Source organism: Coregonus lavaretus (genome assembly GCF_964263955.1).
Source record: "Coregonus lavaretus genome assembly, chromosome: 29".
Taxonomy (NCBI): domain Eukaryota; kingdom Metazoa; phylum Chordata; class Actinopteri; order Salmoniformes; family Salmonidae; genus Coregonus; species Coregonus lavaretus.
This window is the reverse complement of record NC_140016.1, coordinates 32,159,762-32,186,494: the sequence shown is the minus strand read 5'-3', so window position 1 is coordinate 32,186,494 and position 26,733 is coordinate 32,159,762. Positions and strand designations below refer to the sequence as shown.

The 26,733-nt window shown below is 46.3% G+C and overlaps 1 protein-coding gene across 1 annotated transcript in view; it reads right to left on the bottom strand.

The window, feature by feature from the left end:
- The window catches only part of LOC311105097 (prominin-1-A-like), a gene marked incomplete at its 5' end in the record, with an annotated part of 133,076 nt that overhangs the window by 63,700 nt on the left and 42,643 nt on the right, over positions 1 to 26,733 (bottom strand). The window contains 2 exons of the mRNA XM_084147098.1: positions 18,350 to 18,555; positions 25,386 to 25,412. Of these exons, the coding sequence (XP_084003224.1) occupies positions 18,350 to 18,555; positions 25,386 to 25,412 (233 nt within the window). The remainder of the gene's footprint in view (positions 1 to 18,349; positions 18,556 to 25,385; positions 25,413 to 26,733) is intronic.

Genomic DNA, 26,733 nt, shown 5'->3' with positions numbered 1-26,733 from the left:
GCGTGTGTGTGCAATTGTGCATGCGCTTATGCGTCTATGTGTGAGTCTGCGACTATCTCTGTGTCTGTGTGTTCAGCTCACTTTGGCATGTAAAACCACACTGACAGTGTTCTGTGCACCGGGAGAAAGCAGGGCAGTGATGAGAAGTTGTTTCAACACATTAATTGGGTCACATCGTTAATTATTAATTACGCACATCTTATGTTTTTAAAGACATAAGGCAGAACGGAGCCCCCAACACATCATACTGTGCATTCAGAAAGTATTCACACCCCTTGATTTTTTCCATATTTTGTTGTGTTACAAACTGGGATTCAAACGTATTTAATTGTCATCTTTTGGTCAACGATCTACACAAAATACTTTGTAATGTCAAAGTGGACGAAAAATTCTAACATTTGTACAGAAAAATAAAAAATAAAAAATACTAATGTATCTTGATTACATAAGTATTCAACCCCTGAGTCAATACATGTTAGAATAACATTTGGTAGCGATTACAGCTGTCTTTCTGGGTAAGTCTCTAAGAGCTTTTTATATAATATTTGCACATTATTCTTTTTAAAATTCTTCAAGCTCTGTGAAGTTGGTTGTTGACCATTGCTAGACAGCCATTTTCAAGTCTTGCCATAGATTTTCAAGCCAACTTTTTTATGTTTTATTTTATTTATTTATTTTTTACCTTTATTTAACTAGGCAAGTCAGTTAAGAACAAATTCTTATTTACAATGACGGCCTGCACCGGCCAAACCCAGATGCCGCCCTATGGGACTCCCAATCACGGCCAGTTGTGATACAGCCTGGAATCGAACCAGGGGGTCTGTAGTGACGCCTCAAGCACTGAGATGCAGTGCCTTAGACCACTGCGCCACTAAGTCAAAGCTGTAACTAGGCCACTCAGGAACATTCAATAGGCGTGTTTACACTACACCTTAGCCCAGGGCTAAGAGCCTCCTTAGCCCTGGGCTAAGGGAGATTTTAGCCCGGGGCTAAGCAAGTGTTCACACTTGTACATTCTAAAGTGGGCTAGCACCAAACTTAGCCCAGGGCTAGCTGGCCCTGCTCCGGAGCAGGGTTAGCACCTGCTTTTCTGGGTTAGCCCCAGAAACACGGTGCCAAAATAGCCAGTGTGAAACGGGGTCAAGAACAATGCTTAGAATGCTCAATGTCCAATCACAAAAGTGGCACTTTCATGCTCATGATGCCTGTAATGCTTTCTGCACGTTATTTTGATAAGTAAATGTATATTATTTAAACCAAAATACTTTAACCCGTGCAAAAACATTGGTTGCTATGCCTAACAAAAATGGTTGCTATGCAGGCTGGCTAACCTCTTCTCACTTAGCTAACTAAAGCTACAAACTCTACAGCTGGAAGGGCAGCAAACTCTACATTTTCCTCTGTTTTCATTGCTTTTCTATTGACATTTAATTGCATATATCCATGATAATAATATTGTTGCATGATTTCGCCTGGATCAGAATGGTTGATGTCTCGTTCGTTCGCAGCATTTGCTGTACAGGGGTGAGATCGAATTTCAAAAGTGAAACATTGTTCCCGATGTCGGACAGGCAGACAGCAAGGTTTATACAAACCACCATTGTGTTGGAAATCAAATGCTAGGCCAGAAGCAAGAGGAAATATTGTGTTAATAAATGTCTTATTGCTTATAACATTGGTCGTGTGTCAGAGATATAATGTTGGTCGCATGTTGTGTTTGTCCGCATTAGCCCAGGTATTTGGAATACAAGTGTGAATCCTTAGCCCAGGGCTAAAGGTAGCTTAGTGGGTAAGAGCGTTGTGCCAGTAACCGAAAGGTCGCTGGTTCTAATCCCCGAGCCGACTAGGTGAAAAATCTGTCGATGTGCCCTTAAGCAAGGCACTTAACCCTAATTGCTCATGTAAGTCGCTCTGGATAAGAGCGTCTGCTAAATGACAAAAATGTAAATGTAAAGCATAGACCAGGGTTAACAAATGCTTGCGTGAACACAGGCTAAGCTAGCCCAGGGCCAGTCTAGCCTGGAGCTAAGATAGCCCAGGGCTAAAAACAATGCCAGTGTGAAAAGGCCTAATGTTGTCTTGGTAACTCCAGTGTATATTTGGCCTTGCGTTTTACGTTATTGTCCTGCTGAAAGGTGAATTTGTCTCCCAGTGTCTGGTGGAAAGCAGACTGAACCAGGTTTTCCTCTAGGACTTTGCCTGTGCTTAGCTCTATTCCTTTTCTTTTTATCCACCCCAAAAAAACATACTCATAACATGACGCAGCCACCACCATGCTTGAAAATATATTGAGTTGTACTCAGTGATGTGTTGTGTTGGATTTGTCCCAAACATAACGCTTTGTATTCAGGACATAAAGTTCATTTCTTTGCCGCATTTTTTGCAGTTTTACTTTAGTGCCTTAATGCAAACAGGATGCATGTTTTGGAATATTTTTCCTGTTTCCTTCTTTTCACTCTGTCATTTATGTTAGTATTGTGGATTAACTACAATGTTGTTTGTCCATCCTAAATGTTCTCATATCACAGCCATTAAACTCTGTAACTGTTTTAAAGTCACCATTGGCCTCATGGTGAAATCCCTGAACGGTTAGGAAGGAAGCCTGTATCTTTGTTGTGACTTTGTGTATTGATACACCATCCAAAGTGTAAATAATAACTTCACCATGCCCAAAGGGATATTCAATGTCTGTTTGTTTGGTTTTTTACCCATCTACTAAAAGGTGCCCTTCATTGTGAGCCATTGGAAAACCTCCCTGGTCTTTGTGGTTGAATCTGTGTTTGAAATTCACTGCTCGACTGAGGGACCTTACAGATAATTGTATGTGTGTGATACAGAGATGAGGTAGTCATTCAAAAATAATGTTAAACACTATTATTGCACACAGAGAGTCTATGCAACTTATTATGTGACTTGTTAAGCACATTTTTACGCGTGAACTTATTTAGGCTTGCCATAGGGGTGGAATATTTATTGACTCAAGACATTTCAGCTTTTCATTTGTAATTAATTTTGTAAGAATTCCGAAAAACATCATTCCACTTTGACATTATGGGATATTGTGTGTAGGCCAGTGACAAAAAATTCTCAATTTAATATATTTTAAATTGAGGCTGTAACACAACAAAATGTGGAAAAAGTCAAGGGGTGTGAATACTTTCTAAAGGCACTATATATTTGTACACCTTTTCTGTATCTCATGTTATTATTTCTAGACAGGGACAGAAATAACATACAGTGGGGGAAAAAAGTATTTAGTCAGCCACCAATTGTGCGAGTTCTCCCACTTAAAAAGATGAGAGAGGCCTGTAATTTTCATCATAGGTACACGTCAACTATGACAGACAAATTGAGAAGAAAATAAATCCAGAAAATCATATTGTAGGATTTTTTATGAATTTATTTGCAAATTATGGTGGAAAATAAGTATTTTGTCACCTACAAAAAAAGCAAGATTTCTGGCTCTCACAGACCTGTAACTTCTTCTTTAAGAGGCTCTGTCCTCCACTCGTTACCTGTATTAATGGCACCTGTTTGAACTTGTTATCAGTATAAAAGACACCTGTCCACAACCTCAAACAGTCACACTCCAAACTCCACTATGGCCAAGACCAAAGAGCTGTCAAAGGACACCAGAAACAAAATTGTAGACCTGCACCAGGCTGGGAAGACTGAATCTGCAATAGGTAAGCAGCTTGGTTTGAAGAAATCAACTGTGGGAGCAATTATTAGGAAATGGAAGACATACAAGACCACTGATAATCTCCCTCGATCTGGGGCTCCACGCAAGATCTCACCCCGTGGGGTCAAAATGATCACAAGAACGGTGAGCAAAAATCCCAGAACCACACGGGGGGACCTAGTGAATGACCTGCAGAGAGCTGGGACCAAAGTAACAAAGCCTACCATCAGTAACACACTACGCCGCCAGGGACTCAAATCCTGCAGTGCCAGACGTGTCCCCCTGCTTAAGCCAGTACATGTCCAGGCCCGTCTGAAGTTTGCTAGAGTGCATTTGGATGATCCAGAAGAGGATTGGGAGAATGTCATATGGTCAGATGAAACCAAAATATAACATTTTGGTAAAAACTCAACTCGTCGTGTTTGGAGGACAAAGAATGCTGAGTTGCATCCAAAGAACACCATACCTACTGTGAAGCATGGGGGTGGAAACATCATGCTTTGGGGCTGTTTTTCTGCAAAGGGACCAGGACGACTGATCCGTGTAAAGGAAAGAATGAATGGGGCCATGTATCGTGAGATTTTGAGTGAAAACCTCCTTCCATCAGCAAGGGCATTGAAGATGAAACGTGGCTGGGTCTTTCAGTATGACAATGATCCCAAACACACCGCCCGGGCAACGAAGGAGTGGCTTCGTAAGAAGCATTTCAAGGTCCTGGAGTGGCCTAGCCAGTCTCCAGATCTCAACCCCATAGAAAATCTTTAGAGGGAGTTGAAAGTCTGTGTTTGTCAGCGACAGCCCCAAAACATCACTGCTCTAGAGGAGATCTGCATGGAGGAATGGGCCAAAATACCAGCAACAGTGTGTGAAAACCTTGTGAAGACTTACATAAAACGTTTGACCTGTGTCATTGCCAACAAAGGGTATATAACAAAGTATTGAGAAACTTTTGTTATTGACCAAATACTTATTTTCCACCATAATTTGCAAATAAATTCATAAAAAATCCTACAATGTGATTTTCTGGATTTTTTTTTCTCATTTTGTCTGTCATAGTTGACGTGTACCTATGATGAAAATTACAGGCCTCTCTCATCTTTTTAAGTGGGAGAACTTGCACAATTGGTGGCTGACTAAATACTTTTTTCCCCCACTGTACTTGGGTCAACTACATTGGCAAATACTAGTTTGCAACTTGGTTCTGTAGTACTGGGCAAACTAAATGGTCTGGAAATTGACCAGTGGATCACATCATGGTTCCATTACGAGACAAGGGCACCTCTACATACTGCAGACAGCAAATCATCTTTTCATTTGAAGGTTACTAAAACCATATAGGCCTAGTATGTCATGATACAGATTTTTCTACTGTAGTCCAAACATAATCAGTTGTCTCCATCCATTGTTTTTTGAAGAATATTATTTATTTATTTGTTTTTTAGTATCTTGCATCATTCAGAGAATAAATGCATTCATTCAAAATCATTAGAAAGTCAGGTGGAGGCTGGGACTGACATCGGAAACGACACGATTCAAACATTTACAAAGTGATTAAGAATGTATGGTGAAGGCTTGACTGTGCTGCTCTATTTCAAGCCTGAGCTAAATATGAAGTGGATGGAGCTAAATATGAAATGGATGGGAGAGTACACAGAGGACAAGCTGTCTTATCTTCCCTATCCTCTAGCATTTTTACCTCGACTGAGGTCAGTGCACCTGTCTGTCTGGTAAGATGTGTGGCTTTAGATGAGACATTGAGCTCACTGTCCTTTCAAATATTTTATATATAAAAGTTTTGTTTTTCCGAAGGGTTCTGAACCAGTCGACCGTCATATCAGTGACACAGTTAAAGGCAAATAGGACATACTTTACAAAACACGATTTCATGCTACACATGCTTTTCAAAGGACTCTTTGGCATACCAACCTACACTGAGTGTACAAAACATTAAGAACACCTTCCCCTTTTCCCTAAGGACACCCTAAATTCGTCAGGGCATGGACTCTACAAGGAGTCGAAAGTTTTCCACAGGGATGCTGGCCCATGTTGACGCCAATGCTGTCACGGTTCAGACAGACGACCAGAGGACCACAATTGCGTCACACCAGAAAGTTTATTAAAACTTAAGGGAAAAGGGAAGTAGGGAGTGAATGAAGGCTCCAGGGGTAACAGGGATCCCGTCCAATGTGCTGGGTCTGTGCCCCCCCCAGTGGCAGCGATGCGTCCTATGAAGCCGGTGGTGGGTGGTCCAGAAGTCCTGGGGGGGGGAGACACAGACACAACAGGGCGGAATGAAACAAGGCAGCAGTACAGTTCAAGGGAAATCCAAAATACGTAGTAGCAAGGCAGAAGGCTGGTCAGAGTTACCGGGATTGAAGAGTAGTCAGGAGTCGTTATGGCAGAAGCAGGTCTGGATCTCCTGGGGCAGAAGAGTATCCAAAAATCAGGCAGGTCCGGGGTCACAAAACCAGGGTGAGCCAGAAGCGCGAGCAAACAGGTTCCGGGTGTGAGCTTTGCAGACGATCTGACACCGGAGAGCTGAAAGACAGGGCCTTAAATACTGGGAGAGGTAGTGGGTAATGCAGCGCAGCTGGCAGAGTAATTAGAGCAGAGCAGAGCAGGGACAGGTGGAGCTAGTTAGGCTGAGTAGAGAGAGTGGTGAGCAGAGTGGAAGAAAATTAAGGTGGTAACCCGGTGGAGTGAGAGGCTCATGACAGAACCCCCCCCCCAAGGGACGGCCCCAGAAGTCCCAAGAGCAACACCACGCCGGGCGGGAGGAGGGGAGCCGGAGGAGGGCTAGAACTCCTCCGAACGGTCCGAGTGAACGTCCTCATCCTCGGAGGAAGCCGGAGGGCCGTGGTCGGGAGATGGGACAGGTCCCGAGACAGGATCAGGCACAGGACAGGAAGCCGAGCGGGCAGGACGGTTAGGGACCCCTCTGGGGCGGCCCCTACGGATTGCAGGTTGATCAGGATGCCGTTGGTGGAAAGCGGTGATGAGAGTCCTATCCACAATCCGACTAGCTGGCACCCAGGTCCTTTCCTCAGGTCCATAGCCCTCCCAGTCAATGAGGTACTGGAGACCCCTACCCCTCCGTCTGGACCGAAGCAGGCGGCGGACGGTGTAAACCAGACCACCATCGACGAGCCGTGGAGGAGGAGGACAAGGCGCAGCAGGGACCAGCGGACTCTCATGGATGGGCTTAATCTTAGACACATGGAAAGTGGGGTGCACCCTCAGGGAATTAGGCAGTTGGAGCCGGACAGCAGTTGGGCTAATCACTCTTATGATAGGGAATGGGCCAATGAACCGAGGTGCCAGCTTCTGCGACTCCACCCTGAGTGGCAGGTTCTTCGATGACAACCACACCCTTTGACCAACATGGTAGGTGGGAGCAGGAATTCTCCGACGGTTGGCCCCGGTAGTGTAGCTGGCAACGGATCTGAGGAGTGTGGCTCGGGCTTGTGACCAGGTGCGGCGACATCGACGGGCAAAAGCAAGTGCAGATGGGCAAGTAACCTCCTCTTCCTGGCTGGCAAATAGAGGAGGCTGGTATCCATAAACACATTGGAAAGGGGACATACCGATGGCAGAGCAGGTCAGAGAATTGTGTGCGTACTCCACCCATGTCAATTGCTGCGACCAGGAGTGGGGGTTGCGTGAAGTCATGCATCGCAGTGCCTTCTCGAGCTCCTGATTAGCCCGCTCTGACTGCCCATTGGATTGGGGATGGAATCCGGAAGTCAGACTGACTGTGGCTCCCAGCAGGTGACAGAACTCCTTCCAAAAAGCGGAGGAGAATTGTGGACCACGGTCAGAAACTACATCCTTTGGCAGTCCGTGGATCCGGAAGACGTGTTCCAGGACCACCTGGGCGGTCTCCTTGGCGGTTGGGAGCTTGGGGAGGGGAATGAAGTGTGCCATCTTGCTGAAACGGTCAACTATGGTGAGAATGACGGTCATGCCACTTGAAGGGGGCAGCCCCGTGACAAAGTCAAGGGCGATGTGAGACCAGGGACGTCTGGGCACAGGCAGGGGCTGCAGCAATCCGGCTGGGGGCTGGCAGGACGACTTGTGTTGGTTGCAGATGGGGCAGGCTTGGACGAATTCCCGTACATCCTTTCTCAGAGAGGGCCACCAGAACCTCTGGGCGAGCAGGTTGTAAGTGCGGGTGGAGCCAGGGTGACAAGCTAGGCGGGAGTCATGTCCCCACTGAACGACCTGGGACCTCAGGTCTTCGGGGACAAAAAGGCGGTCAGCTGGGCAAGTGCTGGGACCTGGCTGGTTACGGAGAGCCTCCAGCACCTGTTCCTCAACAGCCCAGGTCAGAGCTGCAACGATGCAGGGACTTGGCAGAATCGACACAGGGTCCTTGGAGGGGGTGTCATCCTTCTGGAATTGACGGGAGAGGGCGTCTGGCTTGGTGTTGCGTGATCCAGGCCGGTATGACAGAGTGAAATTAAACCTGGTGAAGAACAGGGCCCAGCGGGACTGCCTGGAGTTCAACCGTTTGGCCGTGCGGATGTACTCCAAGTTCTTATGATCGGTCCAAACGAGAAATGGAATGGTGGACCCCTCCAGCCAGTGACGCCACTCCTCCAAGGCAAGCTTCACAGCCAGCAGCTCACGGTTCCCTATGTCGTAATTGCACTCAGAGGGGGACAACCGACGTGAGAAAAAGGCACAGGGATGGAGCTTCCTATCCTCCGCAGCCCACTGAGAAATCACAGCACCAACTCCCACATCCGAGGCGTCCACCTCCACAATGAATTGCCGGTCCACATCAGGCATCTGGAGGATGGGAGCGGAGGTGAACCTCACCTTGAGGGTACTGAAGGCTTTGTCGGCTGCTGGGGTCCAGGTGAAGGGTTGCTTGGTGCTGGTTAGAGCAGTGAGAGGGGCAGCAACGGTACTGTAGTTCCGGATAAACTTTCTATAGAAGTTAGCAAACCCCAGAAACTGTTGCAGCTTCTTTCTGTTCTCCGGAACTGGCCATGAAGTGACTGCTGATACTTTGGCAGGATCCATTTGGATACTTCCCTCTGCCACTATGTACCCCAGGAAGGCCACTGTCTTGACGTGAAACTCACATTTCTCTGCCTTGGCGTAGAGGGAATTCTCCAGAAGACGATGAAGGACTTGCTGGACATGGCGGGTGTGTTCAGACAGGTTTCTGGAGTAGATTAAGATGTCATCCAGGTAAACGAAGACAAACTTGTTTAACATGTCCCGCAGTACATCATTCACTAGAGCCTGGAACACAGCAGGAGCATTGGTGAGGCCAAAAGGCATAACCAGATACTCGTAGTGGCCTGTTGGTGTATTGAATGCGGTTTTCCATTCATCTCCCTCCCGGATCCGCACTAGGTGGTAAGCGTTTCTGAGATCCAACTTGGTAAAAACAGTGGCTCCCTGGAGCAACTCAAAAGCAGAGGTGAGCAGAGGCAGAGGGTAACGGTTTTTCACTGTGATGTCGTTGAGTCCCCTGTAGTCGATGCAGGGGCGAAGAGATCCGTCCTTCTTCCCCACAAAGAAGAAGCCAGCACCAGCAGGAGATGAAGATGAACGGATTAATCCTGCGGACAGAGAGCCATTGATGTAGTCCTCCATGGACTTTCTTTCAGGAGCAGACAACGAATAAAGACGACCCTTTGGAGGGGCTGTTCCAGGGAGGAGGTCGATGGCACAGTCGTACGGTCGGTGAGGGGGCAGAGATGTGGCTCTTGCTTTGTTAAACACCTCTCTGAGACCATGGTAGCATTCTGGGACATTGGAGAGGTCAGGAGCGGAGTTAGTAGGTACTGGCCGAGGGGGTAGTGCGGCAGCAAGCAGGCAGGTTCGGTGGCAGTCCTCTCCCCACTCCCTGATCACCCCGGTCACCCAGTCGAGCTGAGGGTTGTGCCGGCGGAGCCATGGGTAACCCAGGATGAGGGGTTGGCCTGGAGAGGGGAGCAGGTGAAACTGGATAGTTTCTTGATGGTTTCCGGACAGACCCATCGAGACCGGGGCCGTGACATGAGTGACCGATCCGAGTAAGTGTCCGTCCAGTGCCCGGGCAGGAATAGGAGGTGTCAAACGGAGGTTCTCCAGTCCCAGTTGGCGTGCCAGCTTGATGTCCATTATGTTGGCTTCGGCGCCAGAATCCACCAGAGCAGCCAGGGTGTGAGTTGAGTCAGAGAGGCGGAGGTGAACTTGCAGCAGGGGTTTGCGGTCGGAGGACTGGATGGTCATTGAACTCAACCGGACTCCCCCTATGCCCGGTGAGCTTCGGCCCTTTAAAGGGCAGGTTACCACACGATGTCCATCACCTCCACAATAGAGGCAGAGGTTTGAGGTGAAGCGGCGCTGGCGCTCTGCAGGAGTGAGAGAGGCTCGCCCAATCTCCATAGGCTCAGACTGATCAAGCTGACCTGGGTGAGTGGCAGTAGATGACAGGAGCCCAGTCGGATCTCTCCGAATGCCGGTAGTAGGTGGCCCTTGGCGCCCCCTCTCACGACGACGGGTCTGTATCCTTCTGTCGATCCTGACAGTCAGTGCGATGGCTTCATCAAGAGTGGAAGGCAGTTCATGGGAGACCAACTCGTGCTTGATATAGTCAGCCAAACTATGGAAGAACGCGTCCACCAACGATGGTGTGTTCCAAGAACTTCGTCTAGCCAGGGTTCGGAAGTCGATGGAATGGTCTGCGACTGTACGTCTGCCTTGTCGAATACTGAACAGTTCACGAGACGCCTCTGCGGTTGGTGAATCCAGGTCAAACACCTTCAGCATCTCCTCAGCAAACAGGTCGAAGGTTGCACATGCGGGGGTTTGACGTTCGAACTCTGCTGTTCCCCAGAGTCGAGCTCGGCCCGTCAGGTGAGTGATGGCATACCCAACTTTAGCCCCCTCCGTGGCGAAGGTCCTTGGCTGCAAGGAGAACTGAAGTCGGCAGCTAGTCAGGAATGGCCGGACCTGGGTTGAATCGCCGTTGAACCGCTCGGGGTTTCCAATCTTGGGTTCCGGAGCAGCGGCTGCAATGACCGGGGCAGGTAACTCGGGGGCAGGGCTGGTGGGCAGACTGGCTGGGGTAAGGTTGGTGAGGAGTTGAATGATCATGGCGAGTTGTTGTTGCTGCTGCTGGAACTGCTGCTCATGCTCATCGGTTTCCATGTCGGGGAAAGTGTGCGCTGAGTCCATAATGGTCAGATCGTACTGTCACGGTTCAGACAGACGACCAGAGGACCACAATTGCGTCACACCAGAAAGTTTATTAAAACTTAAGGGAAAAGGGAAGTAGGGAGTGAATGAAGGCTCCAGGGGTAACAGGGATCCCGTCCAATGTGCTGGGTCTGTGCCCCCCCCAGTGGCAGCGATGCGTCCTATGAAGCCGGTGGTGGGTGGTCCAGAAGTCCTGGGGGGGGGAGACACAGACACAACAGGGCGGAATGAAACAAGGCAGCAGTACAGTTCAAGGGAAATCCAAAATACGTAGTAGCAAGGCAGAAGGCTGGTCAGAGTTACCGGGATTGAAGAGTAGTCAGGAGTCGTTATGGCAGAAGCAGGTCTGGATCTCCTGGGGCAGAAGAGTATCCAAAAATCAGGCAGGTCCGGGGTCACAAAACCAGGGTGAGCCAGAAGCGCGAGCAAACAGGTTCCGGGTGTGAGCTTTGCAGACGATCTGACACCGGAGAGCTGAAAGACAGGGCCTTAAATACTGGGAGAGGTAGTGGGTAATGCAGCGCAGCTGGCAGAGTAATTAGAGCAGAGCAGAGCAGGGACAGGTGGAGCTAGTTAGGCTGAGTAGAGAGAGTGGTGAGCAGAGTGGAAGAAAATTAAGGTGGTAACCCGGTGGAGTGAGAGGCTCATGACAAATGCTTCCCACAGTTGTGTCAAATTGACTGGATGTTCTTTGGGTGGTGGACCATTCTTAATACACACGGGAAACTGTTGAGTGTGAAAAACCCAGCAGCGTTGCAGTTCCTGACCCAAACCGGTGTGCCTGGCACCTACTACCATACCCCGTTCAAAGGCACTTAAATCTTTTGTCTTTCCCATTCACCCTCTGAATGGCACACAATCCATGTCTCAATTGCCTCAAGGTTTAAAAATCCTTATTTAACCTGTCTCCTCCCCTTTATTTACACTGTTTGAAGTGGATTTAACAAGTGACATCAATAAGGGATCATAGCTGGATTCACCTGGTCAGTCTACACTACCGGTCAAAAGTTTTAGAATACCTACTAATTCAAGGGTTTTCTTTATTTTTACTATTTTCTACATTGTAGAATAATAGTGAAGACATCAAAACTATGAAATAACACATATGGAATCATGTAGTAATCAGAAAAGTGTTAAACAAATCAAAATATATTTTATATTTGAGATTCTTCCAATAGCCACGCTTTGCCTTGATGACAGCTTTGCACACTCTTGGCATTCTCTCAACCAGCTTAACCTGGAATGCTTTTCCAACAGTCTTAAAGGAGATCCCACATATTCTGAGCACTTGTTGGCTGCTTTTCCTTCACTCTACGGTCCGACTCATCCCAAACCATCTCAATTTGGTTAAGGTCGGGGGATTGTGGAGGCCAGGTCATCTGATGCAGCACTCCATCACTCTCCTTCTTGGTAAAATAGCCCTTACACAGCCTGGAGGTGTGTTGGGTCATTGTCCTGTTGAAAAACAAATGATAGTCCCACTAAGCCCAAACCAGATGGGATGGCGTATCGCTGCAGAATGCTGTGGTAGCCATGCTGGTTAAGTGTGCCTTGAATTCTAAATAAATCACAGACAGTGTCACCAGCAAAGCACCCCCACACCATAACACCTCCTCCTCCATGCTTTACGGTGGGAAATAGATATACGGAGATCATCCGTTCACCCACACTGCGTCTCACAAAGACACAGAGGTTGGAACCAAAAAGCTCCAATTTGGACTCCAGACCAAAGGACACATTTCCACCGGTCTAATGTCCATTGCTCGTGTTTCTTGGCCCAAGCAAGTCTCTTCTTCTTATTGGTGTCCTTTAGTAGTGGTTTCTTTGCAGCAATTTGACCATGAAGGCCTGATTCACACAGTCTCCTCTGAACAGTTGATGTTGAGATGTGTCTGTTACTTGAACTCTGTGAAGCATTTATTTGGGCTGCAATTTCGGAGGTGGCCACCCCGGTTTCCCGAGAACCCCGCTTACCTCCCCCGGAACACTTCGCTGGTGATTCGGGAACCTGTGGGGCATTTCTTGCTCAGTGTTCGCTCTTCATCGAGCTGCAGCCCTCCTCCTTCCCCTCGGACCACTCTATGATAGCGTACCTCATCACTCTGATGTCTGGGAGGGTTCTCGCCTGGGCTACGGCAGTGTGGGAACAACAGTTGGCCGTACGCTTCAGTCTGGAGGAGTTCATGCAGGAGGTAAAGAAGGTTTTTGATGCTCCATTGTCCGGGAGAGAGGCTGCCCGGAAGTTACTCCAGTTCTGCAAGAATCCCGCAGTGTGGCAGACTATGCAGTGGATTTGCGCACGTTGGCAGCTGATCGTGCCTGGAAACCAGAAGCGCTGTTCGACACGTTCCTGCACAGAGTATCAGAGGAAGTAAAGGCCGAGTTTGCAGCCCGGGACTACCGACGGATCTCGACTCGCTCATCGCCTTGACCATTTGGATCGATTGGCGACTACGGGAACGAAGGAAGGAGAGGAAGTCCGATTCCACCTCGCCTCCGAGATATGCCGGAAGTCCCCGACGGCTCTGTTGCCGAGAGAACCCGAGGCTACCCGAGTTCCCCCGAGAGTCTCCGAAGTCTGCCAATTCACCTCTTCCCGAGCCATTGCAACTAGGCAGAGCTAGGCTGTCTCCAGCCGAACGGCAATACAGGCTTCACACAAAGAGTTGCCTGTACTGCGGGACTACTGGTCATTTTGTGTCCACCTGTCCACTAAAAGACCAGGCTCACCGGTAGGAGCAAGTACTCTGGTGGGCCATATGGAGAACTTTTCCTCTCCCCTTACTCACACCACTTTTCATGCCATGTTGCTGTGGGGGAACAAATCTAAATCTCTCCGGGTACTCATCGACTCTGGGGCCGTTGAGAGCTTTATGGACGCTACCCTGGCGTCCGAGCTGAGCATCCCCACACGACCCATCTCCATTCCCATGGATGTCACGTTCATTGCCTGAAGTCAGCGCAGCCTGCCCCGGGACATCTTCCTGGGGGCTCGGAAGTTGCCTCGGACCTCTCCGCCATTCCCGCGGAGTACCAGGACCTCAGGGAGGTTATCAGTAAGGCCCAGGCCACTTCGCTTCCGCCGCACCGACCCTAAGACTGCGGAATCGACCATCTCCCAGTCACCACTCCGCCCCGGGGTGACTGTCCTCGCTGTCGGGTCTGGAGATGAAGGCTATGGAGACCTACATTGAGGACTCCCTAGCTGCCGGGTTCATCCGTCCTTCTGCCTCCCCTGCCGGTGCAGGGTTCTTCTTTGTGGAGAAGAAGGACGAAACCCTGCGCCCGTGCATCGACTACCTGGACCTACGGAACGCCTACCACCTGGTACGGATACGGGACGGGGACGAGTTAAATACTGCCTTCAAGACGGCTAGCGGCCACTACTAGTATCTGGTCATGCCATTTGTCCTTATCAATTCTCCAGCTGTGTTCCAGGCCCTGGTTAATGACGTTCTCCGCGACATGTTGAACCGGTTTGTCTACCTTGACGACATCCTTGTCTTCTCCCACTCCGCCCAAGAACACGTGCTCCACGTCCAACAGGTCTTCCAACGCCTCCTGGAAAACCAGCTTTTTGTGAAAGCAAGAGAAATGCGAATTCCATCGCTCCACCATCCCCTTCCTGGGCTACATCATCGCTATAGGGAGTGTACAGACGGATCCCGGGAAGGTGAGCGTGGTGGTGGATTGGCCCCAGCTAACGTTTACTGGGATTCACCAACTTTTATCGGCGCTTTATCCGGGGTTACAGCACCCTGGCTTCCCCCCTGTCTGCACTCACCACTCACAAGGTTCCGTTAACATTGTCCCCAGCTGCTGACCGGGCGTTCCGAGACTTCAAACACCATTTCACCACTGCTCCCATTGTCCCGCCAGTTCGTGGTGGAGGCCGATGCTTCGGATGTCTGAGTGGGGGCGATCCTGTCCCAGCGTTCGGCCCTGGACCTCAAGTTACATCCCAACGTTTTCTTCTCCCATCGCCTCAACACCACGGAGAGGAATTACGATGTGGGGAATCGTGAGCTTCTCGCGGTGAAGATGGCGTTGGAGGAGTGGAGGCACTGGCTGGAGGGGGCGAAACATCCGTTCATTGTGTGGACAGACCACAAGAACTTGGAATATCTCCACACCACCAAGCGTCTCAATTCCAGGCAAGCTATATGGGCCCTGCTTTTTACCCGGTACAACTTCTCCCTCTCATACTGACCAGGATCCAAGAATATCAAGCCAGATGCGCTGTCACGCCGCTATTGCCCCGCGGCTACACCCCCGGAATCCGAGACCATCCTTGCCACCTCGTGCTTGGCGACGGCACTCAGTTGGGAAATAGGGAAGCAGGTCCGGGAGGCGCAGCGTTCCCAGCCGAACCGGATGTTTTTTACTGATGCTATCCGCTCCTCGGTCCTGGCTTGCCTGCCACCCGGGCTCCCGTTGGACCCTGGCCTTTGTGCGACAATGCTTTTGGTGGCCTACCATGGTTCCTGACGTCTCCGCGTTCGTCGCCGCCTGCACGATCTGTGCGCAGAACAAAACTCCTCGGCAAGCTCTGGCTGGTCTCCTCCAACCTATGACTGTTCCTCACCGTCCCTGGTCTCACATATTCATGGACTTTGTCACGGGTCTTCCCCCGTCTGATGGCAACACCGCCATCCTGACAGTTGTGGACCGGTTTTCCAAAGCCGCCCACTTCATTCCTCTCCCCAAGCTACCCTCCACCAAAGAGACGGCCCAACTCATGGTGCAGCACGTCTTCCGGATCCATGTACCCCCAGAGGACATGGTCTCCGACCGGGGTCCTCAGTTCTCGTCCCGGTTCTGGAAGGCGTTCTGCACACTCATTGGGTCGTCAGCCAGCCTGTCCTCCGGTTTTCACCCTCAGTCCAACGGCCAGTCAGAGCGAGCCAACCAAGACCTGGAGATGACTCAGCGCTGCCTGGTCTCCGCCAACCCCACCACCTGGAGCCAGCAACTAGTGTGGGTCGAATACGCCCACAACCCTCTTCCCTGCTCTGCCACAGGTCTTTTGCCCTTGAGTGTTCCCTTGGTTATCAGCCCCCGCTCTTCTCGGAGCAACAGGAAGAGGTCCGCAATACACTCGGCCCAGATGTTTGTCCTCCGCTGTCGTCTGGAGGAGAACCCGGTCTGCTTTTCTCAAGACCACCTCCAGGTATCGACCACAAGCGGACCGCCACCAGACCCCGTCATCATCTCGGGAAGAAGGTATGGCTGTCCACCCAAGATCTGCCCCTGCGGGTGGAGTCCCACAAACTGTCCCTCCAGTTTATCAGCCCTTTCCTCATCTCCAAGATCATTAGCCCCTCTGCTGTTCGTCTTCTGTTGCCCCGTACCCTCCGTATACATCCCACTTTTCATGTGTCTAGAATCAAACCCATGTCTCACAGCCCTTTGTCTCCACCCCCCGTAAAGGTGTCGCCCATCTTCCCCATTATCCCCAGTGTATATATACCTGTGTTCTCTGTTTGTCTGTTGCCAGTTCGTTTTGTTTCGTCAAACCTACCAGCGTTTTCCCCCTTGCTCCTGTCTTTCTCAAGTTCCTGTTTTCTAGTTTTCCCGGTTTTGACCATTCTACCTGCCCTGACCCTGAGCCTGCCTGCCGTTCTGTACCTTGTCACACCACCCTGGATTATTGACCTCTGCCTGCCCTGACCCTGAGACTGCCTGCCGTTCTATACCTGGGTCTTCTCCTGAAACGTGATAACTTGATGGTTTTTGTGACTGCACTTGAATAATATTTAAGGTTCTTGAAATGTTCCGTATTGACTGACCTTCATGTCTGAAAGTAATGATGAACTGTCGTTTCTCTTTGATTATTTGAGCTGTTCTTGCCATAATATGGACTTGGTCTTTTACCAAATAGGGCTATCTTCTATATACCCCCCAGACCTTGTTACAACACAACTGATTGGCTCAAACGTATTAAGAAGGAAAGAAATTCCACATATTACCTGTTACTTGAAATGCATTCCAGGTGACTACCTCATGAAGCTGGTTGAGAGAATGCCAAGAGTGTGCAAAGCTGTCATCAAGGCAAAGGGTGGCTATTTGAAGAATCTCAAATATAAAATACATTTTGATTTGCTTTACACTTTTTTGGTTAATACATGATTCCATATGTGTTATTTCATAGTTTTGATGTCTTCACTATTATTCTACAATGTAGAAAATAATAAAAATAAAGAAAAACCCTTGAATGAGTAGGTGTTCTAAAACTTTTGACCGGTAGTGTTTGTCATGGAAAGAGCAGGTGTTCTTAATGTTTTGTACACTCAGTGTATAATCCACACCTGGAAGCCTTATAGACCTAAACCTTCAAATAAGCTTTCACATTCAATCAAACAGTTCTTGGAAATAATGTAAAATACACCACCCCTGTCCTTTTTATGTCTAATCCTCTCTCTGCCTCTCTAATAATGTTCCTGCAAGCCTTACGCAAATCAAAACTCTTCTTATAAATACCACCTCCTGTCATCACTGTAAAACGTCCCTCAGTCTCCTCATTCCTGTGCCCAGTGTAATTGCTTCATTAGAATCGGTGAAGAATCTTTGTCTGGTGGCCGGGGAGATTTAATAAGGGCTCTAGGTGGTTACTCTCTCAGACACTTGTCTCTGGGCAGCTAGGATTCCACTCTGGAATTTCTAATAATGCCGCACTCTCTCCAATAAAGCCATAGAGTCAAGAACATCAAATAGAGAAAAGAAGCCTGATGAATCCTCTCTCCTCCACCGTAGAGCCAGAGGCAAGCCACAGATACTGTCTGTATTGTGTCCATATTTGGCTATTTCTACTGCCTAGGCCATAATGTGCTGTAAGTACATTTGGCCATTTGTTCCTCACAATCACCACTGGATATCTAATGTCCTGAGGTTTTTAAAGTGATGCAAGCCAGTAGGTGATGTACTGTGTTCGTAAAAGCTTGTGAGGGAAAACACTGAAGCAGGAACAGCATAAATTAAGTAAAAAGACTGTTGAGAATGAGACTGAGTAAAAATGTATTGTATATCTCTATGTAAAATGTCAAACTCTACCTTGCTTATAAATGTAGTAGTGGGCCTTTTGAGGAAGATTTCCATGGGGTCTCTTGATGTAAGCTGTGATTGTAAGCCATGATTAATGTAAGCCATGATTAATGTGTGGCATTATAGTGTTACATTTACAGCACTGAGGTAGACCAGGTGGCCTCAAACCTTCTAGTGCAGCCTTCATAGTTACCCAGTGTTTTCCCTAGATTATAATCCAGACAAGGCACAAAATACCCCCTAAAACAACACCCAGGGCCTGTTTAAACAACATTTTCAATTTAAACCCATTGAAGTCATACTTTTAAGCAGAAGGGGAAAAGAACTAAGCGAACCATCCTTGCCTATACAAAGGCAGGGGGAACACTTTTAGTTGACTGCCACCAGTGATGCATGGAATGAAGATATCAACGGATGTGGACTCACGTGATGACGAGCGAGGTGGCGAAGAGCAGCGTGGTGAGCAGGCCCCGTTGGCAGTCTGCGTTCTTCCGCTGGCGCTGGTGCATCTCGCCGCCACAGTTGTCGCAGCAGCGGCACAGGCAGAAGAAGAGGCCGACCAGGGGCAGCAGGACCATGAAGAGCAGGCCGAGCACGGCACACACCATGAAGCCTGTCTCATAGTAGATGGCCTGGAGAGAAAAGGAGGAGTGGAGGGGGAGAGAGGGGGATGAGGAGAGAGAGGGAAGGAGAGAGAGGGAGTGAGGAGAGTGGTAGAAGTAGAGAGGGAGGAGTAGATGAGTCTAGAATGATGATGAGATGCCACAGTTGGCATTGACGACACTTTACCTGAATGCTAAAATGAACGTTTTTGTCATTAAACACAGTACTCCATGGCCATGTTTGACAGTTTTTGCAATTTGGCCACAAAACTGGACAACAGTGACGGCTGTGGAGATGTTATCCTTATAATCAATGCCAAATGTGTGACGTGTCAAGCCAGTGGACACGGTACAGTTATACCATTTCACGTAATTTCTGATTCAGTGTGATTTTGATACTATTACATACTATGCAGCAAACATGCTAATGATAGCAAGAATAATGCCATAAACAATGTCAAATCAACAGAAACACAAATTGAATTACATTTAGCATCAAAACAGCTTAAATAAGGGCATATCAACACAAAGGACATGCATTTAATCATAAATAAAAATGAGACAGAATTCTTTAGTTCAATAGGTGCAATTTGTCTAAGGAATATGGGACTAATTCTAGTGAAGGGGAAAGTAAGAATTAGTGCTACTAATGCTACTTCAGAAATAGCAATGCTTCTTCAGTTAGCCAGGGGTGGGGTAGATAGGTGAGATGGGGTAGGGGTAATGACCATGTAGGATTGAGCACATGGGCCGAACTTTAGAACACTCAATGGGCCAAACTCGAGAGCACTCAAATTATCATGTTGGTTATCGTGAACACTGTCTCCCACCTCCCCTTGTTATGTAAGGCTGCCGTTCCACTGATATTCTCCTATGTCAACTGAACTAAGCGAGGGCTTTGAAAATTTGAAAAATCTATAGGGATCTGTAATTCCTGCACCGTATGTAACTTGTCACAATGATGTTCAATGGGCTGCTTCGTTATGAAAGGATCAAAGGGGCCGCTATCAAAACGTCTGAATGATTCGGGCTCTTCTCATGGCTTTCCCTACTGATTCACTCTAATCTTAACCTTCTTAAAGGGCAACTGCACTTCCTGATTTGGCCTCATTTTAGATTTGGTTTATTAAGAAATGCTAGAGGCCAACACCTAAATCAAATGCGAGTTGGTTTTGGGGTGTGGTTTGATGTGGGTGTCTCTTTTGTGTGTTCGCAGGTGGGAAGAGTTAGCCAGATTATTTTGCCAATTAGCTTTAGCTAGGCGACTGTGGCAAAGTTGGTTTGACTTTGGACAGCCTATCTCCGGGGGCTTGTTAGGGACCATCAATAAATTAGACAATGAAAATTGCACACCTTTTAGTTTTCTCATTAAATGCTTTCAATATTTGTACCCGTATACGGGTTGAAAATGGCAGATCTGGACACTAATAAGCGTCTAAATTGGAACATAGTGGCTATACAGTAACATGCTAAACACGCTTCACAGCGCTTTATGGGTTTTGCTTGATAGCCGTTCTGAAATTGAGCACCGCGCGCGACAAGAAGTTTCCCCATCCCTCCCGATAATTGGCCAACTTAAGCAAATGTTTTGTTGTCTGAGTGAGGGAAAATCTGTAAATGAAGATGCCTCAATGTACTTTGAAAGATGAGACGTGGAGGATTATAATAAATACCGCTATGTCATACAAGCAAGCCAAACACCAAATCTGCACTTCACATTTCCAAATCATAAAACGAATGTCATATACAGGGTCAACGTTTATGATCACTATGTTTGATGTACAGTTACAAGTTGACATGGCGTCATACCCTGGATTGTTCTGAAAATAATGAGCCTATGTTTGTTTATTGTGAAGAAAAGTTGCCGTGGCACATGCACCTGAATGCACTCATGACTCCTTTCTATGCGCACCAAAATTACCATGTGTTTTTCTGAATTGCCTTGTAAAAGCCTAACACTGTAAGATCATATTTTATAACTTAGCTAGTCATGTTGGCAATAGAACAAGCTTTCAAACCATGCCCACCTGAACCAGATTGCGATTTATAATGGACCGTTTTTGGATTGCGAAAACAACAACAGTAATTGTGTGATGGCAGGGATGCAGAGTTATGTTCCAAAGTAACTACAAGTGTGCTTGCTCTAGTTCATCAACAGCACAAAAAAGTACCTTATAGTTGAAGACTCTTCTTTGAGTCATAAAAGTGCATTGAAATTGCTTTGGAGAGGTGTGTGGCCATTTGGAGACACCAGTTAGTCCTCTCACTCAAACCCTTGAAATTGTTTTGTCTTATGTTGCATCTACCCCACATTTTACAGGAATAATCTTATCATGTTACTTAACCTCTACGGGATCGGTGTCCCGTATATGGGACGGTTGAGCTAAGGTGCGCTAATGTGATTAGCATGACTGTTGTAAGTAACAGCAGACTTTCCAGGACATAGACATGTCTTATATGGGCAGAAAGCTTAAATCCTTGTTAATCTAACTGCACTGTCCAATTTACAGTAGCTATTACAGTGAATAAATACCATGCTATTGTTTTAGGAGAGTGCACAACAACAAAAAACGTCTCACGGCAACTGGTTTGATACATTCACCTCTGAAGGTAAATACTGTACTTACATTCAGTAATCTTGCTCTGATTTGTCATCCTAAGGGTCCCAGAGATCAAATGTAGCATAGTTTTGTTTGATAAAATCCATTTTTATATTCAAATGTAGGAACTGGGTTCTACAGTTTGAACCGCTGCTGTCTCTGGCTCCATACCCACCCCGCCCGGCCATATAGATGTGTGAAAGTTAGTGTATAAGCTAATGATCCATCATCTATGACATTCCTGGGAGAGTGTAAACTTACAATTTGTATTACCATATAATTTTTGTATGTTCTCTGTAGTTATGTACTTGAAAATGTATCAATTGACCAATTCAACACATTTGGGCAGACTTGATACAAAATAGTCCAGTATTGCAATGCTTCACTGGATTAATCTGAATCTTTGCACACACTGCTTTCATCTTGTGGCCAAAATTGCGCCTAAACTGCAATATTATTTTGTGGCCTTTCTCTTGCATTTCAAAGATTATGAAAACAAAAAAATAGAAAACGCATGTTTTTTTGTTTGTATTATCTTTTACCAGATCTAATGTGTTATATTCTCGTACATGAATTTCACATTTCCACAAGCTTCAAAGTGTTTCCTTTCTAATGGTATCAAGAATATGCATATCCTTGCTTCAGGTCCTGAGCTACAGTCAGTTCGATTATGGAATGTCATTTTAAGCAAATATTTTAAAAATGGGTCCGATCCTTAAGAGGTTTAATGTAAAATCTATTTTTAGATTGTGTTATCAACAAATGCAGTGAAAAGTACAGTAAATGTAAAATGCACATACAATCAACAGTGTAATGTTTGTATTCAGTCTTGTGTCAGGTGAACTGTTGTGTACTCACCTTTGGTCTAATCATTTTCTCATTATCTCCAAACTGTTCCCTTTCAATTGCTACCATGGTTATGCATATTCTTCTGATATTTCTTCTGTAATAAACAGTTTCAATTTAGCCCTATCCATATAGGCAAATTCCCACGACTGTAAAGGGTTAACACAGTGTTTCCCAAACTAGGGGTCGTGACCCCATGTGGGATTGCCTGATTAGAAAATGGTGGCGATAATTTTTTTAATCAATTGCACTTGGTTCATAGAACCGGTGTTGCGTCAGTAATCTCCATTAGCCGCTAGATGCGGTTGTAATAAACAGAATGGTTTCTGTTTTCTTCCAACAAATGTGGCTTTATTCTTTGAACGGTTCAAGCAACAACAAAAAAATATGACCCCATCACTGAAAGATAAGAATCTCAGGAAACGTATGTGTCTTCTGTTTCCCTCAAGCAGCACAGGACTAATTAGAACAGAGTGGACAAGACCAGGCACTAAATCCGAATGGGGGAAAAATAACATAATCAATGATGAATATAATAACAAATTATTGCCATGTGATCTTCTGAAATTCCCACTACCTTTCTGATGCATTTCAGTCACTTCAAACCATACTTCCTTCAGATTGAAATACTGTCGAAAGTACTGTCAGACTGATTTGTATTAAAAAAGTAAACATTCGGCTTTGTTTACATCCCTTTTTTTTACATGGTGGATCGCATTAAAAAACATATTGTCCCATGTACATTGTGTAATTTACAGATGGACCCTAACTAGCCCCATAGGGATATCCAAAGTCAAAAAATGTACCACAGGCATTACGATTGGGTCACGTGCAGCTGCACCATGAATTGATAATGACTTGTGTGCTGCCAGCTGTGGGCATGTGGGCAGTGTTGAAACAAACCCAACCTTCATTTACGTTGTGATGCAGTCACGACCACAAGTTTCACAAAATTCCAAAATTATCCTATTTACACTTTGTAGTCAATTTTGACTGTAGAATACATGTTTCTGACTCATATCGAATGCCACATTGACTGTTTTCTAAATGAGAAGTTGTTTTTTAGTGGCAGTTGCTCATTAATAATTCCCTCCAGCTCTAGAGATCTGCCTGCTGCTTTGCCATTTAGCACTTGGGCTCAAATCTATTCTGAACTTTTTCCACCTCCTTTCCTCTTCTGCTCATTTTGAAATCTTTGGGGAAAGTTTCTAAATCTCCAGCTGCTCAGTTAATCCAACTTCCAAAGCCACTATTTGGCTGAGTAAGGCTCACTGGGTGTCAGTCAGGTAGTTCTTGGAGGCTATGGATAAAGAGAAATCCTGTCTTACCTAAAGCCCCCTCGCCATGGCTTCTTTTTCTCCACATTATCAGAGGTAGTAAATCTCAGAGCTGGAGGGAATGTGTGACTTTTACTATAATGAACGAAGCAGCCATGTCTGACCAGCTCTGGCAGTTTGGCCTTTTAATTTGCCCATCCACGGTTTTGTTTGTCTTTGTTGAGGATTCTGCACGTCCTCTACAGTCGCTTTTAGATAGATTTTTCTGTGAAATGCTTCCCACAGCTGTTTGAACTGGGTGTCAACAGGCAAGGGCACGTATTTTTTTAGTTATTTTTTTTTAGCATGATTTATATATGTATATATATATATTTTTAAATCATTTTATTTATTTTTGTCATTATTTGGGGGGGGGGGGGGGGGGGTAGATCAGCTTTAATATTGCAGATAGATTGTAACTTCAATGTAATTGTCTGCATCACTTCCAATCCCCCATATGGTTTTTGTTCTCGCAAATATATATATATATATATATATATATATACACACATATACATACACATACATATACACATACATACATACATATAAATATCATATAAAAATATATATATATTTCCCTTTATTCCTTTCCAACCCCACTACCCCTTCCCTAATTGGAGTAAACTAGTGAACAACAACGCTTAGGCCTCTACTTCCAGCTTATACATACTATATACATTTTATGGACACAGTCAATTTTACAATAATTCTATTTTGTTTGTTTTTACTCCTGAACTTCCTCTACCCTCAACCTCTCCGATCATTTTCATGATGTCCATCCGGTTTGCTTCTATATGCCATATCTTTCTGGCTAGGGCACTTTGTGTAACTCAACGCTATGTGATCTGATTAATTCTCAAGGTTAAAATTCCAGGTGGGCCGACTCGCTTGCTACTGGCATTCGTCCAATTAGGGATAAAAACACACACAGCCATTCTCTCACTGCATAACAAGGACAGAAAAAGTGACTTAGATAAATGTTCTCTCCAGAATAACTGTCCGATTGCAAGAGGGTGTATCACAGGTTGGTATTGGTAGCAGTAAACTGTAATCTTCGTCCAATCCTTACCAACAGGCATAAAAGTCCCTTTACATGGTTAAAATGGCGCTCTAAAGACAGCTCTTGAAATAATGGTAAGAGATATGATGATAAGCATCACCTAACCTCTCCAGTCTCCAGCAGGTTGGCCTACCGCATGGGAATGTGATATATGAGGGTCTTTATGGACTAGGACTGTCCTGAATATGGGGGGGAGGGGGTTAGTGTCTTAGGAATTAACTGGAGTTCTGACCACATCAGCACAACTAGGGCTCAAGTGAGGCTCAGCATGGCAATGGTTTGACTGGCTGGCTGGGAGAGAAGAGGAAAAACACACTGCAGAGGGTTTAGGAAACTACATGGCCTGACTGAATGGTTGCCATCGTAATCCCTGGTCCTAAACACATCTGACCCTTTCGGAAATGTCTCATACACAGATATGAATTGTGCCTGTTAGTGTATGACTGGCATGATCATATTAATGTAGGAAGGCACTTAATACAGTACAGTACAAGCCCATATAAACCCATTGGGTATATACTGACCGTCATAGAACTTTGAATGGATTTCCAATGATGACCATTTACTATAAGTCGTTTCCAAGAACCCCAGCCCAGCTGGCAAAATTTGTCATGGAAAGTGCAAAGTAATGACATAAATTTCTAATTGAAATCTGTTTTTCTGGTTGAAGGGATGTCATATAACCAGATTACAACCAGATACATTTGTATTTTTCATGACAGCATCTGTGAAAGATGTCATATTTTAGGTTCTTATCAGGTCAGATAACCACATTACAATCAGTTAAAGAGGTATTTTTCTAGTATGCTAAAAAGATGTGTAAACAAAACGTCATTTTGCCATGAGTGTACAACCTGACCTTATCATGGCAAAGTCTGACATCATTGCAACCAGTTTTGCCCGCTGGGTCAGTTCAACAGATGGGATGGCAGGGTGAGCTAAAGGGACGCTAGATTGGTGAGGGATAGGTGGGGAAGGACTGGGCCCATACAGGTGGATGAAGGTAAAGGAGGCTAGGTAGTGTGCAGACTTTACCTGGAGTGTCAGAACAATGTTCTCTGGCTGAGGGTTGCCAAGTCAGATGATGAAGGCATGCAGAAGACAAAGCCAAGGCATAGTCAAAGAAAGGGCAAAGCCATACAAACCCAATAATGAAGCAGAAAATCAAACTTAAAATTAACATGAATATTCAGACAGTTGCACACAGACAAAGAGCATCTACAGTCGTGGTCAAAAGTTTTGAGAATGACACAAGTATTGGTCTTCACAAAGTTTGCTGCTTCAGTGTTTTTAGATATTTTTGTCAGATGTTACTATGGTATACTGAAGTATAATTACAAGCATTCCATAAGTGTCAAAGGCTTTTATTGACAATTACATTAAGTTTATGCAAAGAGTCAATATTTGCAGTGTTGACCCTTCTTTTTCAAGACCTCTGCAATACGCCCTGGCATGCGGTCAATTAACTTCTGGGCCACATCCTGACTGATGGCAGCCCATTCTTGCATAATCAATGCTTGGAGTTTGTCAGGATTTGTGGGTTTTTGTTTGTCCACCCGCCTCTTGAGGATTGACCACAAGTTCTCAATGGGATTAAGTTCTGGGGAGTTTCCTGGCCATGGACCCAAAATTCAGATGTTTTGTTCCCCGAGCCACTTAGTTATCACTTTTGCCTTATGGCAAGGTGCTCCATCATGCTGGAAAAGGCATTGGTCCACACCAAACTGTTCTTGGATGGTTGGGAGAAGTTGCTCTCTGAGGATGTGTTGGTACCATTCTTTATTCATGGCTGTGTTCATAGGCAAAATTGTGAGTGAGGACTGATGGTAGCGCTCACCTTGTCTTCTCCGGACAAGCTTTTTTCCAGATGCCCCAAACAATCGGAAAGGGGATTCATCCGAGAAAATGACTTTACCCCAGTCCTCAGCAGTCCAATCCCTGTACCTTTTGCAGAATATCAGTCTGTCTCTGATGTTTTTCCTGGAGAGAAGTGGCTTCCTCGCTGCCCTTCTTGACACCAGGCCATCCTCCAAAAGTGTTCGCTTCACTGTGCGTGCAGATGCACTCACAACTGCCTGCTGCCATTCCTGAGCAAGCTCTGCACTGGTGGTGCCCTAATCCCACAGCTGAAACAACTTTAGGAGACGGTCCTGGTGCTTGCTGGACTTTCTTGGGCGCCCTGAAGCCTTCTTCACAACAATCTTGATGATCTGTTAAATGGTTGATTTAGGTGCAATCTTACTAGCAGCAATATCCTTGCCTGTGAAGCCCTTTTTGTGCAAAGCAATGATGACGGCACGTGTTTCCTTGCAGGTAACCATGGTTAACAGAGGAAGAACAATGATTTCAAGCACCACCCTCCTTTTAAAGCTTCCAGTCTGTT